Below are 17887 nucleotides of genomic sequence, written 5' to 3'. Positions count from 1 at the left end.
ATGTTCTCCAATTTGAGCCTTAATGGCGTACTTGAGCCAGTTTGTCTACAAATTGACACATGGTTTCCTGTTTCTTGAATGGGCATTCATCTTTGACGCGGCGGGGATGCTTCCAGTCCTTCTTCTGTAAAGTGTGACAGTCCCCTTCGTTCTGCCATAATAGTAAAAAAAAAAAAAAAACATATGGCGAAAATACAAGCACGCTTATTTCTCGATTACCGAGCTTTCAAACTGTTTCAAGGAGTAACTGACACGCCGGGGATCTTTAGGCTCTAATTTAGCCAAACCGACGGGCTCAAGTAATGCGTCAGCGGCTAACTTCCAACTGGCTATTCTCCAACAAAACATGGCGGACGCTAGTGCAGTGTTTTTGAATACTGTTCGTGGTGCGCTTGTAGTCGCAGAAGCTGAACTTTCGGGCAAAGATGGTCAAATTAATCATATGAGCGAAGCCCTAGATGAGATAAAAGGGTTGTTGGCACCAGTTTCGGTTCGACACTTCAATAACCGAACCGGATTTAAGCACATCTCGGGAGATTATTTTCCAATGTTTCAAAGGCAAGCCATGGATTGGCTTAAGACATTTCAGCGACGAATGTCTCCACGATGTTCCGTCAAACACGCCTGGCAAGTAGTCGTGGAGGAAAAGCTGCACAGAGAGCTTTTTCAAATTTTGGAAGCTATTGTTTCGCGGACACATTTCGGAGTTATAGCTGACCGAACACGAAAGAACTGTGTGTTTGCTTTCATCTCCCATGACAGAGTGAGAAAGGTATTTTCTGATTGTACAGATCAAAATCTGAATAAAAACCTTTTTGAAAAGAAGAATTAAAGGTAACAAGCGCGTAGAGGCAATCATAAGTTCGGAAAAACAGTTTGGAATAAAATATTCGTACAGAAAAGAATTAATCACCATTGATTTTCATTACGGTTACTGGAATGAGCATGACTGGCCTCAGCTTGTGTGAAATGAACAGTAACTACGATCACTCCTTTCAGTCTAATACTTTTAATATACTTGTTTTCATCTGAAATATATATTTTCTATCTTTCATTTTTAAAGTACCCATTGCCATAATTATATTGATATTGAATTCAAAATTTGTGTCCTTGAGGAGGAACTCAGAGACAATAAAATACATATATCTTTTTAAAATTTTGTAATCAACTATCGTAATAGTAACATTAAAGACATTAATAATTTCTGATGGCAATGCATTCAGCATGCAATGTTTTGTATATTAATGAAAAATTGAAATAGTAAAGTATCTTTTGTAATCTCTGAATATATCTTTAATATATACATCTATATATTACTGTAAACTCTTCATATTGTTATTCAATGCACTACTCTCTATTAATGAAAAATTGAAATAGTAAAGTACCTTTTGTAATCTCTGAATATATCCATAATATATTACTATAAACTTTTCATATTGAAAATTCAATGCACTATTGGTAATTTGCTTCCTCTTGAATCACTCATACTATTTTATATATTAGATACTATAAATCATTTTGATTACTGAGAATTGAGACAAAATTCATTTTCCTTTCAATACTCCAAACATATGGGCTCAATAGTTGTTCATATCCACTATGATAATTGATAATATGGTATTTGATAGAGAGCAACTTTCTTTGACAATTTGCTCTGATTTTGGTGATTGATCTACAAACATTTGAAAAATTATTCCAGAGGTATTCAAAATCTACATATATAATTTGTTTTCCTTTTAACATAGTATGTTGGGGTATTCATTGAGTATCTCATGAAGGGCCATATATTAAGTACATTATCATAACAATAAAATAGTTATATTTTTGTCTGTAGTTTGCAAATTCTAAGAAAATATTACATGACAGGCCACCTTTAAGCTATTTTATTGCTTCTTTAGCCTCAAGTGTGGTTTTACCTTGAAGAACACAGTCCAAAATTAAGTTTTGAAAGTGTTGAGAACAAAAACTACACTTCTCTACATCACCATCTTTAAGTAGACCACAGTAGCAAAAGTCATGGGTAAAACACCTCTTGGGTATATATACATTTGAAGTGTGTTTGTACACAGTTTCATCACACCCACTTTCTCGTAACCAGAATAATGAAATGTACTCATGCTTAAAAACCTGATTCCATCTGTTGTTAAACTGGGTATTGCTAGTAAATTTGGCAAGAGTAACATGCTTTGCCTCCCTTCCCTCCATTGTATTAATTCCCAAACCCAAACCTAGTGTTTCCTGGAGTTGCTGGGCATGCACAGGCACTATGTGGCCAATTGTCCAGGAAGTAGGGGTAATTTTGAGAAAGAGTGCAGTAGCTCTGAAATAGTTGGAACAAACCTGATTGAGACTTTGAACCTGCTCACTTGACATTGAGACCCTACTAAAAAGAGAGACTGAATCTCTTAGATTCAAACCTGTGTAGGAAAAAACATGTAACTTGAAAGTGTGAACATTCTGATCTTCATCAGTTTTCAGACTTTCAACAATATACATGAAATTGTGACAAAAAAGATGTGACTCTTTACCTGTAAATTGATATTCCAAGGGTCTATTCTTTGTTCTGTCATCTGCAAACCACTTCCTGATCTTTGGTGCTAAACGTGTTGCTTTCACATTGAATCTAATGGCATGATAATACTTACCAAAACAGCAGTTTGGAGAAACATCTAAAATAGACTCGCATTCACCAAGATGACTCCGTGACAAAGAATACATCAAGACAGATGAGTTCCATTGTTGCCAAGCATTATTCTTCAAATCAAGGGGTTCTGCTTTGGCCCTATCAATAAATTTACCAACCAATGGAGGAAACTCTTGCCTAGATTTTTTCTGTGAGATGAAGGATGTCACTTTCTCACGCTTTGTAGCTGGTTTCAGAGTTGTTTTACTTACCTCTTCCTTCTTCTTTTCCACAGCAGCTGCCACTCTAATTCTTTGATTATAGTTCCATGGACCCCATTTGTCTTGTTTTTTTAAACCAAAATTTCCTTGAGTGTCGGTAATGTCACTTTTGTTGACGTCTGCAAATGGAGGAAACTAAGAGGCAGATATACTTAGTTCTCCTCCTAGAAAAGCCAAATATTTCACGTCATTGGGTAGCAGTTCAAATTGAAAGGACACAAACTTCTCCTTACCATCAATTTCTACTGAAAACATATTCCCCTCAATTTCAGTCATTTGCCTTTCAAGCAGTGCCACATATCTGCGAACAGGCTCACAGTATTCAGAGCAATTGGCCCCAAGTAAGAGAAAGTTCTCTGCAGAGCTGCACACACGCTGACCACAGTTTAGGAAACTAACTAACCAAGCCAATGCTTGGTCATCCTTTCCAAAGGGTGCACCATCCCCCCCTATGGCAACTTTAAAAGTTCCCTCTTGCTTCCCAAACCAGTTAAGCTTATCCTTCCTGTAATTGTTGGCACTGAGATAAAATTGTGCCATTTTCAATAATAGCTTTAAAAGGTCCTTGTATTTCCCATTAACTATATCTTCTTCCTTGAGCCCTTGGCAAAGTGTTTCCCTTACATCATGTAAATCACCTGTGTCTATTTCATTAATTTTTTTAAGTGCCTCTTTATAAGAAAGAAGTCTTGGTACTGGAATGTTGCTCATGAATTCAATATGCTTTCTTTTAACCCCAGCATCATCTAAGCACATTGTTAATGATATCCTTATTGAATTATACCTCTGCTTGCTTGCAATGCCACCCCTGTACAAAATATTTACACTTCTAATAAAATTTGTTTGACTTTTCTCAAAAATATTAATCTTCTGTTTTACAATTTTAGGAATAACTTTCTTTGTGAACTTAGCACATTTTATCATTGCATCACTCAATACTGACAATGGAGCACTTTCATTCAAAACTGCCATGAGACCTGCATATGCTGGTGTCATATTCTCAGCAGTGGCTCCATGCAACATTTTTGCAGCATTTAATGTCCGCAGCCTCCTTCGTCTTGCACTACGGCCAGGGCCAGAGATCTTCCCATCATCTCCCAAAATTGTTGGAGAGCAGGTCCTCCTGTCCACAAGGTTGTCTGTAACAGAGATCTGAAGAAAACAGAAAATTTTTATCATGCAAATCTTCAATTTCACTTCAGTGCATAACTCCACAGCCAGAGTAAATCATACATCACTCTATTGATAAATTGTTCGCATGGAATAAAAAAGCTTTCTCCGAGAATATAATTTTCAAAAGAGTATATACCGGTAATATATGAGTTGAAGGTACTGACCTTTTCTTTCACATTTTTGTTATCCTCATTCACCAATTTTGCATAAAACACAATGACAACATAGGCCGAGTTTGGCTAAAATCAAAGAAAAGCGGAGAATTTCATGAAAATTTTCAAAAGAATTGCTCATTTCGGCGTATTTAGAGGAAAAAGGCACTTTAACTGCTTTCCGATTTATATTGTATTTCTCTTAACAACATTTAAAGATGTATGCGTGCAAGGAAAGGAGAATCAAGTATTTGATATTCAATCTTGTTTACCTTTAACTCGAGTCGCTTCAATTTCCTTGCCTTTTTCGTAAACTCTTTATCACGGGCAAGGGCAGACACAAGAAGGGCATCTTGGTTCCATTTAACCTCCAAATATTCATTCAGAGGAAAGCGATTTTTCTGTCCTTTCCTTGGCGGCATGTCGTCGCACTCTGTTGCAACGCGTCTTTATCCACATTCGGTTGACAAAGTGAAAGCCGCTCGCTTAGTAAACCTCAAAATGCTCGAAAGTCCAGCGATGGTAGTCGTTGAAAAGTTCAGATATCAAGGAAACGAGACAAAAATCAAAAATTCTGAATCGGACAAGTCCTTACCAATGAACGCATGATTCCGTACCTTTGTCTCTTGCTTCTGGCCGTCTTGTCATTTTTAAGGTTAAATCTTCTAAAGATGCCTCAAAAATACGCTTTGCTTTACGACGCCATGACAGTCTCCTCTTTCCAACCAAAGGAAAACAAAAATAATTCTCCTACTATGTCATGTTTAGTATGAAATTAAAGCTCTTGAGTGGAACTAGAAGTTGGTCGCAAATATACCGCGCTTTGGTTGAACCATAATATTCATAGAGAGCCTGCGAAGTTAACCATTTCCCGGCTTTGCGCCAGACCTCCGCACGGCCAACATGGCAGCGAAAAAAAAAAAACCGAAAAAAAAATCCCCAGCGTGGATATTTATTCATTTGATATTTTACCTCAGAGTCTTGAGCTCAATCATTTGATTTAATTTTTTTCTCTGTGTAATCGTGTTGGGCAGGAAGTTTCTCTTGCGCATAGCGGCTGTTTATCGCAAATAGCCATATAGTGTCCGGGCACGGTCTGTTACTTCGTTCATTCTCTGGATTGTAAACTATAATCGTTCATTTAAAGCGCTTGGTTTGATATTTGTAAGCATTACTGCAGCTCAACTGAGTGCGCTTTTTTTTCCTCACTGCTAAAAAATTTTAAACTACAAAGGAACTTTACTCCTCTACCATTTCCTTGGGGCGTGACTTTTACTACTAGTTCTTCACGTTTCTTCCTCCTTTCCTTGTTCCTTTGGTACAATTGCGATAGCATGAAAAAATTTAATATCATGATGTAATTGGTTTCTGAACAATAAAGTTCAAAGTAAAACAGTTAAAAGTATCAAAACCTATTCCGTTGTTGGCTGTTCCATTCCAGCGATAATGATTGATAATGGATGGCAAGAAGAGGAAATCTGATTTACTAAGGACGTTTCCACGCTTAACCTAAACTTGGTAAAGGATTGGAGATATATTTTTCATTTTTCAGGCACCTCAAAGATGGTTTCTGAATAGTCTCCAGTCTTTCACTTCAGCGGTGCACTTAGGCCACTTTCTCTACGAACTGACAGAGGGTTTTCTGGTTCTTGAATGGGTATCCATCTTTGAATCGAAAGCGAGGGAGTTCCAGTTCTTCTTCTGCAGCGTTCGACGGTCCCTTTCGTTCTGCCCGCAGCCCGGATGGCAAAATAAAAAAAAAAAACAAATGGCGAAAATGCATGTATGTATTAAGTGAGCTTTCAAATTGGTTCAGCGAGTGACTTACCTCAGGAAAATAATATTTACTATCCTAATGGTATCTTGAAAAGAAGAAAGAAAACCCCTGTTGATAGGGAACACCTATCACTGATAACTAAAGCTACCCACTAATATATGAATATGGATTGATTAAACGATTAGTACATACTTCATACATAATTATACGATTAGTACATATATGATTATGTACATAATCATACGATTAGTACATAATTCATCGAAAACAGCTACCACAGCCTTCAAGGATGTTTCTTAAATGAAGTCTGCATATCCAGGTCTTGAAGGGTCCAAGGCTGGCAGCTGATATTTCTTCATTCAACATTTTTACCTTAGAGTCTTGGGCCCAAACATTAGAATGATTTTTTTCCCGTGGAATCTGCCGCATATTTTAAGGGTGACTGTTCATCACACATAGTTTTATCACATAACCAAAGTAAAGCGTGCACTCTGATTGGTCAATTTAGCGTCCCCCATTTGCCCATTGGTGTACGCTGCTGACGTGAGCAAATGCAAAGACTATTTTCCGCGCGCGCTTGTTTTTTTCTGGTCACGGAAGATTTGTTAAATAAAAGGGAACTCTTTAGCTACAATAAAAGTGAGCTCGAAGCATTCGAAGTCACCGTGCTCGGACTTTATCGAGGTCCCCAGCGAAGAACGAGCTCGGTTGTAAAGTCGCTGTCATCGAGCTCGATATTTGGCGAGTACGAGTGAAATGGAGGTCAATTTGTGAAAATCGTGTACAGGTTGTTGTGCGAGCTCGAGAAAGTGAAACCGGTCTTGCCCAAAAAACTTAAATGATCCGTTTAAACTGGTACTCGAGTCGCTAGTCGAGTACGGTGAACATGAACCGAGCTCGGTTGCCCAGATACCAAATGTGATCCAACATCTTTGTTTCACCAAGTTGCGCCCCGTGGCTCTTGCTACGGATTTCTACTTAATTAAGGGATCACATTTCCATGTTAATTGTACCTGTTCCGTTTGTCTATCAAACGCTTTTTCTCTCTCACATGGTCTCCAATCCGAGCTACATTGTTTTCAAGCCGTATTATTACAGGAGGAATGATGCAATTAAGAAAAAAGTGAGTTCACAGTGCTTGTGATAAGATATAACTCGACTCTAATCCACGCCTTTATTGATCACAATCCTGTGTTATCAATCAAGTACAAAGATTATTAACACCCACCTTTGAATAAAAAAAACTCGAGATGTTTCGTTTTGGCCTCGCACAAACGCTGATCTCACGAAAGGATCAAAGAGAATAACAAGGGAATCGTATCGGTTCCAATATTCGTCCAAAGCTTATGCATGGAAATATGACTTATGCAAGAATGATATTTGTGCTAATATTGTTTGCAAGCTGTTGCTATGGTCAGGACTGAACGGAGTAGTACGGAGGGTGTTGGTGGGGACTGAAGGGAATGGGTGCGGGACATCAAGTGCTGGGGCTTTCATAGGAAAGGGGCCCTTCCTATCCAAGACGATTTCTTTTTTGGGGGGTTTTTGCGGTGATTACAGACCCACACACCTTCGGATTCGGTTCGTCTGTCCTTGCTTCAATTCCGTGGCAAGCCCTTCCGTAACTGCCCATCAAATCGTCATTATATTTGACTTATTCAACTATCTTTCCGGTTTCATAAGCAAAAAATACGTCAATTAAAAAAAAATTGAAGTGCTCTTAAGAGCTTTTATCGTGATCAATATTTTTATTCATTTGGTCAGACAAACGTTAAATAATCTTTGTAGATTTAGCAACTTTTTTTGGAGACAATGACTCCAGATTATAAAGATATCCAGTTGACTTTTATAAAACGTACTAAAGGAAGTTTTTCACTTGATATGAAAAATCGTAGGGAAAATTATTTACGGCCATAGAGTCAATGAATCTCTTTTTAATTCTTATTTACATCAATTGTGCATCTAAACTAGAAAATAATATGGACAGGACTCTTTCTTCTTTAAAAAAGAAAATGAAAGAATTTTAAACACTTCTAGAACCATTAAAAGAGTGACACTACTTGATTTTTTCCGCTTGATGTAAAAATATACTCTGCTTGAGGGAAAACGCAAATTATTATCTAGTTTGCGTTAAGATTCGAACCTTAGCTAAAAAATATTGGGAGAAAAGCTTTAAACCTGATTAAAATACTGAAAAATATAGAGTATATGGTTAGCTTGCGTAAGGATTCAAACTCAGCCAAAATATATTGGAAAATTAGTTTTAAAAATAAGTTTTGACGAACGAAAACCATCGAAAAACTGTTTAGTATTTGGCTTGTGTAAGGATACGAACCTCTGCCAAAAAGTATTTCAAAAATAGTTTTTAAAAAGTTTAGGCTAAATTGTTCTAGACTCAGCCGAACCGTGACATAATTGATTAATACTATATTGTTCCGATGTCCCTTTTTTCTTTGTTCTTTGACAGATGTGATGATCTTTCTTAGTGCAAAGATCTCACACCTTCAATATCCAAAAACCAGGCTCAAATATATTTGCACTTTATAAAATTGTTTTCGTCTACACCGCAAGTAAATAAATAATTATTTCATAAATATCAGGTTTTGGTTACCACTTGAACCTTCAACTCCATAACTTTCAGCTCAGTTGAGGACTCATTGTGGTACACAATAGGCTCTCAACTGGAATCATCAGTTTCACAATTAAGATATTGATGTCAAACACTGGTTTGGTCGACTTCCTTTACTTTGCCAATTTTCCGGACCAAGTTCTCATGGCTTTCACAGAATGTTTCTAGCCTTGTTTGTTCACCATAAACTGTTACTCCATCGCTCATTCGAGAAGAATGTTTGAGTTTCTTTCGAATAATCTTCAAACATTCAAAGAGAGCAGAGCGGTACCTTGAAACCCTCCAGGCGTAGACAAACGGATTCATCACCGAGCTTAGACACAAAAACCTCGAGGCTGCCACGTCAACTTTGTAGAAATTTATCGATTTTCGACAAGACTTGCAAGACAAGCGGAGCAGATGTACAGCGATGTACTGAGGCATGTAGGTCATGAAAAATAATCCCAAAATTATAATGATGGTCAAAGTCATTTTGCGCTGTCGCTCCAACACGCGTCTGTTCCTGACGATTGAGTCGCTTCCACTAAGTTGAAGGTCGCGCGATTGTCTCGCGAGAGCACGGAAAACGTTCACGTAAATCAACGTTAGTAACACAGCAGGTAGAGAGGCGAGAGTGTGAGCGTAAATGAGCTCGTAAATATTTTGGGGAATACTCGTTATTGGAAGAAAGCACGTTGCTAACGCTATCACCCAAACCCCAACGATGAATATCTTGACTCGCTTCATTGTGATGATAATTTTATATTCCAGCGGCTTTTTGATTGCGATATAACAAGCGATTGACATCGCTATTATAGTATATCCACTAACGAAGACAGAGGTAAAGTAAATAATGTATATATATGTATATAACTACCTTTATTCTATCTCATTTATCACTTTCACGGGTTTATTACGAATCAACTTAACGGCCTGCTCCCAGTCTTGTTAGCTCAATTGGTAGAGCGCTGCACTAGTATCGCAGAGGTCAGTGGTTCGAATCCCGTACAGGCCTGATTTTTTTCAGGTCTGATTTTCGCTATTGCATAAATAGCGCTATCTACTGCGAGGATCGTGCCTCATACGTATCTAATACCCCAGTTCAAAATATATGAACTTCTTATATTTATTCTATCTCATTTATCACTTTCACGGGTCAACTTAACGGCCTGCTCCCAGTTGGCTTGTTAGCTCAATTGGTAGAACGTTGCACTAGTATCGCAGAGGTCAGTGGTTCGAATCCCGTACGTGTTAATCGAACTACGCTTGAGTCCGTTTTCAATGTCTTAGTTCAACCGTACTTTAATTACTGCAGCGAGGTCTGGGGGCATTGTAACAAGGGTCTTTCGAATAAGCTCCAAAAGTTGCAAAACCGGGCTGCCCGTATTCTGACCTTCTCCAGTTATGACACAAGCGCTGATCCTCTTTTTGTGCAACTTAACTGGAGACGGTTAGATACTCAGCGACAAATACAAGTGGCCACCATGGTCTATAAATCTCTACATGGTCTTGCGCCCGACTATCTTGGTTCTCTTTTCACTAAATATGATCCTCCATATAATCTAAGGAACTCTGAAAACAAACTAGCTGTTCCATTTCCCCGCACCAATTTCCTGAAAAATAGCTTTAGCTATAACGGTGCGGTTATCTGGAATAGCTTGTCCCCTGAATTGCGGCAAGCAAAATCACTTCAATCCTTCGGAAATGGTTGTCGCAATTTCTTCGTCTGAATCGACAAAACACACACGGCATCTATGTAAAGCAGAATTTCTTTATTTTTTTCTATTTCACTTTTAAATTTTAGATCATGTTTATATAGATTAAAATAGATTGTAACTGTAATAATAGATTGTAATAATATTATTATTTTATCTGATAGATTTACCGTGTCTAAATAAAAATAAAGTTCAAAGTTCAAAGGCCTGATTTTTTTCAGGATTTTTTTCCTGATTTTCGCTATTGCATAAATAGCGCTATCTACTGCGAGGATCATGCCTCATACGTAACTACCTTTATGATACCAACATAAGTCATGTGGAGTTGTTCATACCGATAGGTGTCTCGTACAGCTACCAGAAGAACACCTAATCCCATCAATAAATCTGACGCGCTTAAATTTGCGATCAGAAGTGACGAAGGCGAGCGTAGAGACTTGCGCGGATCTTGGTAAATTGTAAACAGCAGAAAGGCATTCGTGAGGATGATGACGGTAGAAAAATTGTATCCTACAACAGTTAAAGTCAACCAGTAATTTGGATCATCGATTACTGACAAATAAAAGTCGTAGCTTCGACCTGAAGCATTTCGGGGAATCATAGCTCGAAGTTTTACACAAACAACGGGAACGGAAAGATAACCGTTTCACCTTTCACTTGGGGAGTTTGTAAAAAAGTTTTGATGCGGCAGTTTCTTGCTAGCTTTTAACTTGAACGTCACTCAGCGAATAAACCCATAAACTTTGAAATAATTTCCTCCTTAATCCTTCATTTCAGCATAAAATGCCGTCATGCAAAGTTCCTTAGAAATGAATAAATCATAGAAACGAGCCAGTCACGAATAGCCTTAGGTAGTTTGCAAGTTCCTTTGTTAGCCTTCCATTCAATGACGTTCCTTCTAAATCCGGCAATGAATGTGATGTCGGAAAAACTTTCCAGTATTTTTAACATTTTCCCGTTCATGTGATTTCCTATATTAAATCCTTCTGTTCTAGTCCAGTGAGTTTCCAACGAAGAAAACACCTGACTTAGCGAAAAAGTAAGTTGACAATACCAAAACACGGTAACAAAACTCTAACATTATCGCGTAACAAACGCGCGTCCAGTTTGTCCCCTGATTATGTCACTTGTTGCTTATTTGTTCAATATTGAAAAAGGAGTCAAGTCACTAACAGCGAGCCAAACTTTGTTTATCTCGGATAGCTTTCCAGCAACTTGCCAAAGCCCGGCGATATCTCGGCATTCTCCAAGCGTAAACGAATGGATTGGCTGCCGAATTGAAAAATATAAAGCGTGAGGTAACGACGCTGATTTTATGAAATACTATTGAATCTTCGCTGATCTGGCAAGGGCTGCAGAAGTTTTCCAGATGAAAAATTATAAACTGTGGAAGGTAAGTGATGTAAAACATCATTAGGATTGTCGTCACAATCCCTGCCATGTTCCGTTTACGTTTCAAAGCGAGCTTGTGGTTTCTGGCAGACGTGTTCGTACTTCGGAGAAGTTCTCGGTGTCGGCGCGAAAGGGAACGGAGGCCTTTTACAAAGATAATCACGAGCAGCAAGGCTGGTAGCGAAATGTGAGGGTGCGTATAGATGAGCATGTACGTCTTTTCAGGAATGTTTAAATCATATTTACAAAGATCGTTGCCCACAAATAAATTTTAAGAGGTAACAAAAGCGCGCCCCTGAATCCTTAAATTAAAAGTTTATTTTTTGAAAACTGTGCAGTAGATCTCAATTTAGATTGGAAGTATGAAAAAAAGTATATTCTCATGTAAACGCTTCATTCCAAAGTTTTCTTCTAGAAAGGACTACGCACGTAGCAAAGCGACGGAAAGAATATTACATCCCTGTACCAAACATACGATAAAAGAGATTCTCGTTAAAGCCAATACCGTATGATATTATGACAGTTATGACCGTATGATATTATGACTTTCAATAGTTCATACAATGAGCTACAAACCACTCAAAAGATATCGTTTCATCTTTTATTGAATAAAGCATGACACTGAATATGTGTGAGTAGACCTATGTGCAACCTATGTAGTTGCGGCTTCTAGAAATGGTATGTTTTATTAAAACTCACAATTCCTAGAATATAAGCAATAGAAGACATGAGCATGTTTTTGTGTTCAATGATCAATGAAACGATCGAAATACGCTTTAAACAGATCAATGCTAGGTTCATTCTCTCATCTTTCAGTTTAAATCCGCATACATTCTGCTTCGTGTCTTAAAAGATGACTGAATAATCGTCTGGTATCATCACTAGCTGGGTGTAATTCCAGGGTGATATATCCAAAAGGACGTTGAGTTGCTTGAGAATACACTTGCATAATATCCTGCCATGTCATCGGAAAGGCTACTTGATTGCTGTTAAAATCTAAGTGAGAGGTGGCAGGGCTTCGCATTTAGTGTCTTGGGTTCTAAAAACTGCTCGATACTGTTTGCAATGTTACTATTTAGTTGTTTGACAGGTGTAGGTCTATCTGTACCCGAAAAGTAAAAACAAGGCTGTTTTGAGCCTACAGTTGTGATACCAACAATTCTTGATCTATTTCAGTTTAGTAAGGGCAGGTTTCTGTCGTAGAAAAGCCGTTTTTTTGGTGATCTGTCCCACAAGAACCTAGGCATATAATTTGCTAACAGGTTGCAAATTCAAATCATGCATATTTTTCCCACCAAGAAAGTTCTTTTTATAAAATTTCCTACCCATGTATCATGAGCAACTAAGAAGTTAACAGTGAGAAAAAATTTCAAAAGTTATGGGCTAAACGAATTGATCCACAGGATTACAAAAGATTGAGAGAACCTGTTGGTGGAAATTCTGTAATAATTTTTGCGATAGCCGGACATTTAGCCTATTTGAGACCATGATGATACTTCAAATATGTAATCAGCAAAGAAACTAGTAACTCTTATCCCATGATTGACCCAGTTATTTCGTTTGTGTAACTCAACACAAGGAAAGACACATTGTTTGCCCAGATTTTATTCAATAATCTGTGAATATTCCAATGAATTACTTGTCAAAATACATGTAATTAGATACATGCCATGTGGTCTTTTTGTCCACATCGGTTTTGACTCCTTGTAACGTTCAAACTTCGAGGAGTCTTGCGACAGCATGTTCTTCAAGTTTGAACGCAAGTCCTTCCTTATCAAGGTTGGTTCTGGTAAGACGAAGATCCACAAAATGGCTCGGTGGCATCTGAACTGGCTTGTTGGCCCTGAAGAGTAAGAGATCAAGGATAACTCGTAACGTTCCGTCCTAAATTATGAGGTATAAAAGTAAAAGAAATTGATTTATCGTCTAATTCCAAGGTCTTAAAAGCCTTAGTAACCTCGGAGATCCAGATAGTTTCCATCTGTGTAAGTTAACATCGTGGTGGAATCGTAAGCGAACAAACTGGAGCCTCAGTTTCCTCTGTAACTATGAAGTGTAGTTGCTAAAGCAGTGATTGCAAAATTAGATGGCAAAATCTCGACGGTGACTCAAACCGTTCAGCAAAACTGCTTCTGCTTATAATTTGTGCTATTACCACAAGACAATCATTTTCCAATTTCAATTACCGCACTACCGTTACTGGAATTCTTCTTTCGAAAAGTAGTGTCCGTTTATCTTTGCAGTATGAACCTTACTGAAACAGGCGAAATAAAAATAATCTTTTTGACCATTAAGCCTCAATAATTAAATTCGTATTTCTCACAGCTAGCAGCTACATTCTTCCATATGGAGATACAGAGAAAATTTATTGTCACCTTTGAAAACTTTTCCAATTCCCATTATAACGTAGTTAAAAGAAAATACTTTTTAAGGGGCTCAGGAAAGTCCACGAAGAATGAGTTAGATACATGTTAATCTATGTACACATATAATTACCTGTAATTGTTTTCATATCGGCATTTCAGAGTTTTGCCTCCTTCAACCATCAGGTACATGATAGTGTCTCCCTTGATTATTCCATCACAAGGAGTCATTTTCTCTGAGGTTGGTTCCCAGCCAAGAGTCCTTTTCTGCATGACAGGGCCGTCAATGGGAAAGTTACCTCCCTGAAAATTGGTCTTGTGCATAAGGGTGTTGCCTTTGAGGCTGTCCAAGTAGAAAGTAGTTCAGAACACAGAATGGGTAATACATGACGAACAACTGCGGCAGAAAAATCTTTAGTTCTTTTAACGTGGAAGAAAGATTGAAATAGGAATGAGACTGAAGCAAAAAGAGTAATCAAGAGTAGGGCTGAAAGAAACGAACATAGTCAAGGATAAGCCAATAAAAACGGAATGGCAAATCTTCAAGCTGAAATTGAGGTTTACTTTTGAAAACTAAGGTTTGCCTCATTCCTTTAAGGAAACAAAATAATTTACCTATTTACGCAATTTACTGCAGTTTTGGTTTAATCTTCGGTGATGTAACTTAAAAACATGAAAATCAGTCATAAATGTTCACTTTCTCGCGTCGCCATGAAATCTTTGTGCAATGATGCAAAATATGTGAGAAAGTTGAAGTGACTGGTAAGAATATCAAAGACTCGATAAAATCGAAGATATCTTAAGAGTTTTTTGGCGCTTTATAAATTATTGATATTAATTGTAGCACAGTTAATGATTATTTGAAGAAGGAGCTTTCTCCGTTGCTTTCGTTCCTTCATCATTAATAAAAATAATATGCGTAGAGCCCGACAGCGAAATCAACACAAGCAGATGAGAAACGTTCCCTTTTTTATCAAAGACCTCTGTGCAGTCTGCCAGTTAGAAAGCTGATAACACTTAATTGATAAGGAAATGCTCACCTCATTTCCACAGTGGCCGTGGCACACCCTCCATCTTCAAATGTTATTTTTCTGTCGTATTTTAGACCTTCGGGAAATGCCAGCTTGAAATAGTCAGGTATATCAGCAGGGTACTTCATAAAACACTTGAATCCATACTTCAAGGTCGGTGCCACTATGTCAAAGGCAAATGGAAGGGGTCCGCCCTTTGTAACACGGAATGTCCCTGCTTGCTTGCCTCTGAAATATTCAGATGGAGAGGGTTTTGGTCATGGTATTACTTTAAAAGCGAAATCGCCGCAACTACACTTGATTTATTTGTTTAATTTCATCACGAGCGATTTCTTTACAATGACTTCTGATTATAGAACATTGTTAATTTTAAAAGTAGGAATTGACTATGAAGAAAACTGAATTACGTCACAGAGCCCTGATGTATCTACGTTTTTGAGGCAACCAGATGTCACAAATGCGCACAAGAAATATAGTTGACATAATCAAATTCTTATCCATTGGAAGTCTGCAAGATGTGGTTTATTTTTCAAGTTTGCGTTGGTAACAAATGAGTTAACAGGATTTCCCCGATTATCTGACTGGCACTGAATTTACTCAAAAGGAGAATTTATATGCATTTCGTTAATTCGCATAAACTTACTCGTAAGGTTTTCCAGTGCCTTCTCCCTCGATGGTAAATGCATGACCATTTATGCTTCCTTCCATAAGCCAGGTCATCTTCATGGTATCGGCTAAGGCCTTAATATTGGAAAAAAAAAAACAACAAATAACTGTTTTGGAGCTGAAGCTCAACATTCCTTTACGCCAGAAAACTTTACATGATGTTTTCAAAGTTACATAACATGGCACATTTGTCACCTTTATGGTATCGGCGATAAACTGGCTATACACTGAGAAAAAATGTGTAAAACTTTATCGAATCGAAACTGCCTATAACCCAGAACTCTCCGAGGCTGTGAGTATCTTTGCCGCAAGTTTATTAGGTATAACATTGTGATACATTGAACGAAACAGTCTACGGACCAAATTGACCGTTATGACACCGAAGACGGGTGACAATCCGTTTCAATATTTCTGAACCTTTTGCTTTAGAGCTGAGATTCAATTGACGTTACAATGTTTTGGCAAGTTAAGCCTGAAGTAGTTCACAAGTTGTTTTGGAATCACATGGTGTGGTGTAACAGAAAGGTATGAACACTTGATTGAATTGAAAAAAGAAAAGGTAATAATGACTGAGTTGCAATTTACTTACTTGCTTTGAATGAGACATCTTGATTCTTTCTTTCCTGAGGCTCAAACGTTTCCAACAAGTGGCGCTTCGATTCGGCGGGTCTGTCTAGCAGGTCAGAAGCTGACTGATGTCTGACTACCACTTTTTGCCAAATTTATAGCAATCTCCCGCCTCATATTATGTAACTACGCCGCACAAAATGCAATGTTACGTAACTATCGACGCTTTAGTTGAAAAAGTGTGCTACTTGTAGATCCTGCTACAAGAATTTACCGGCTCTCAACCCACGTTATGTAACTACGGAGCATATTATGCAATGTTATGCAACTATCGACGCTTTAGTTGAAAAAGTGTGCTACCTGTAAATACTACTATAAGAGTTTACTGGGTCGCAACCCACGTTATGTCACTACGCAGTATATAACATGTGAACCTAACTGATGTCTAACCTGCACCTTTCGCGTTAGGTAACTATGCAGTATATGTAACAGGTGAAGCTCACTGATGTCTAACCTGTACCTTTCGCCAGATTTATAGTACCACAAACGTGATCACTTAAGCAGAAAAAGCGCAATAGATTTTTTTTCTGGGTACCGAACATTGGGCCCAACTTAAAACTACTTAAAATTCACTGCACCCACCTTAGCTCAAGGTCAATCTCAAATTCGTGCATGACAGATTTCCGTTAATAGTACAGCTGTAATCCAGTTTAGAATCAATTCCTCTTTCATCTTTTGTCTGGGCTCCGCATGGTCTTATCGGTATCGCACAGTCAGATAAATTCTATTTTGGTCTCTTAATTTGGGTGTAATATGCGCAACCTAAACCTAAACCTAATGAGCTACAAACCACTCAAAAGATATCGTTTCATCTTTTATTGAATAAAGCATGACACTAAATATGTGTGAGTAAACCTACTTCCCCTTAAAAAGAATATAGCAGCTACCTGGGAGAAATACGAATTTAATTTTTGAGGTTCAATAGTGAAGAAGATTAATTTTATTTCACCTATTTCAGTAAGGTTCATACCGTAAAGAAAAACGAACCGATTGCTGATGGAAAGAACAATTTCATTAACGGTAGTGCGATAATTGAAATTGGAAAGTGATTTTGAGATTTTGAAATTTTGCCGCTTATTTTTGCAATCATCGCTTTACCAACTACAATTCATAGTTACAAAGGAAATTGAGGCTCCAGTTTGTTCGCTTACGATCATATGACGATGTCGAGTTACACTGATGGACACTATCTGGATCTCTAGGGTTACTACTACGGCTTTTTGTTAAGACCTTAGAATTAGACACTGTTATATATTATAGTTTGGAGAGTACGAAAAATGTGTAAGGATAGCTGGAGACGCAGCCCACAGAAATTTTTTTTTTTAGGCTAAGCTAGCTTTTTGAGGGCTGTCCAAACTTCCCGCGTTCATCTATAACTCCATATACGCACAGCTAAAAGCATGAACAAATTCTTTTAAAGCAGCAAGGATCTGCGCGAAGAAGATTTTTATTGTGATAGGGTGCAAACTTTTCACAATG

The 17887-nt window shown here is 37.8% G+C and overlaps 3 protein-coding genes and 1 pseudogene across 5 annotated transcripts; 1 reads left to right on the top strand and 3 right to left on the bottom strand.

Moving 5' to 3' along the window:
• On the top strand, nt 1–1826 carry LOC148743515 (uncharacterized; annotated as a pseudogene).
• LOC148743514 (uncharacterized) lies at nt 1138–5054 on the bottom strand. Of its 3 annotated transcripts, XM_088727248.1 has the most exons (5): nt 4502–5054; nt 4242–4316; nt 3138–4056; nt 2896–3023; nt 2591–2698 (listed from the first exon to the last, which is right to left on the bottom strand). In XM_088727248.1, the coding sequence occupies exons 1-5, from the start codon at nt 4649–4651 to the stop codon at nt 2687–2689; spliced, it is 1284 nt and encodes a 427-aa protein (XP_088583374.1). In that variant the 5' UTR covers nt 4652–5054; the 3' UTR covers nt 2591–2686. The 3 variants fall into 3 exon arrangements, with proteins under 3 accessions (XP_088583360.1, XP_088583368.1, XP_088583374.1); XM_088727234.1 differs by having other exon boundaries at nt 1138–3023; XM_088727242.1 differs by lacking the exon at nt 4242–4316 and having other exon boundaries at nt 1138–3023.
• Nucleotides 5055–7734: 2680 nt separating this feature from the next.
• On the bottom strand, nt 7735–10930 carry LOC148743513 (adenosine receptor A2b-like). Its single transcript, XM_088751378.1, has 2 exons — nt 10625–10930; nt 7735–9487 (listed from the first exon to the last, which is right to left on the bottom strand). The coding sequence occupies exons 1-2, from the start codon at nt 10928–10930 to the stop codon at nt 8723–8725; spliced, it is 1071 nt and encodes a 356-aa protein (XP_088607504.1). The 3' UTR covers nt 7735–8722.
• A 2380-nt stretch (nt 10931–13310) lies between these two features.
• LOC111319708 (GFP-like fluorescent chromoprotein amFP486) lies at nt 13311–16515 on the bottom strand. Its single transcript, XM_088727271.1, has 5 exons — nt 16371–16515; nt 15759–15856; nt 15125–15343; nt 14218–14427; nt 13311–13564 (listed from the first exon to the last, which is right to left on the bottom strand). Exons 1-5 carry the CDS (start codon nt 16386–16388, stop codon nt 13435–13437), a joined length of 675 nt encoding a protein of 224 aa, XP_088583397.1. The 5' UTR covers nt 16389–16515; the 3' UTR covers nt 13311–13434.
• Nucleotides 16516–17887: the final 1372 nt, after the last annotated feature.

This window comes from Stylophora pistillata, chromosome 1 (assembly GCF_964205215.1).
Source record: "Stylophora pistillata chromosome 1, jaStyPist1.2, whole genome shotgun sequence".
In the NCBI taxonomy this organism is placed as follows: Eukaryota; Metazoa; Cnidaria; class Anthozoa; order Scleractinia; family Pocilloporidae; genus Stylophora; species Stylophora pistillata.
The sequence above is the reverse complement of the archived record's forward strand: the minus strand, read 5'-3'. Positions and strand labels throughout refer to the sequence as shown.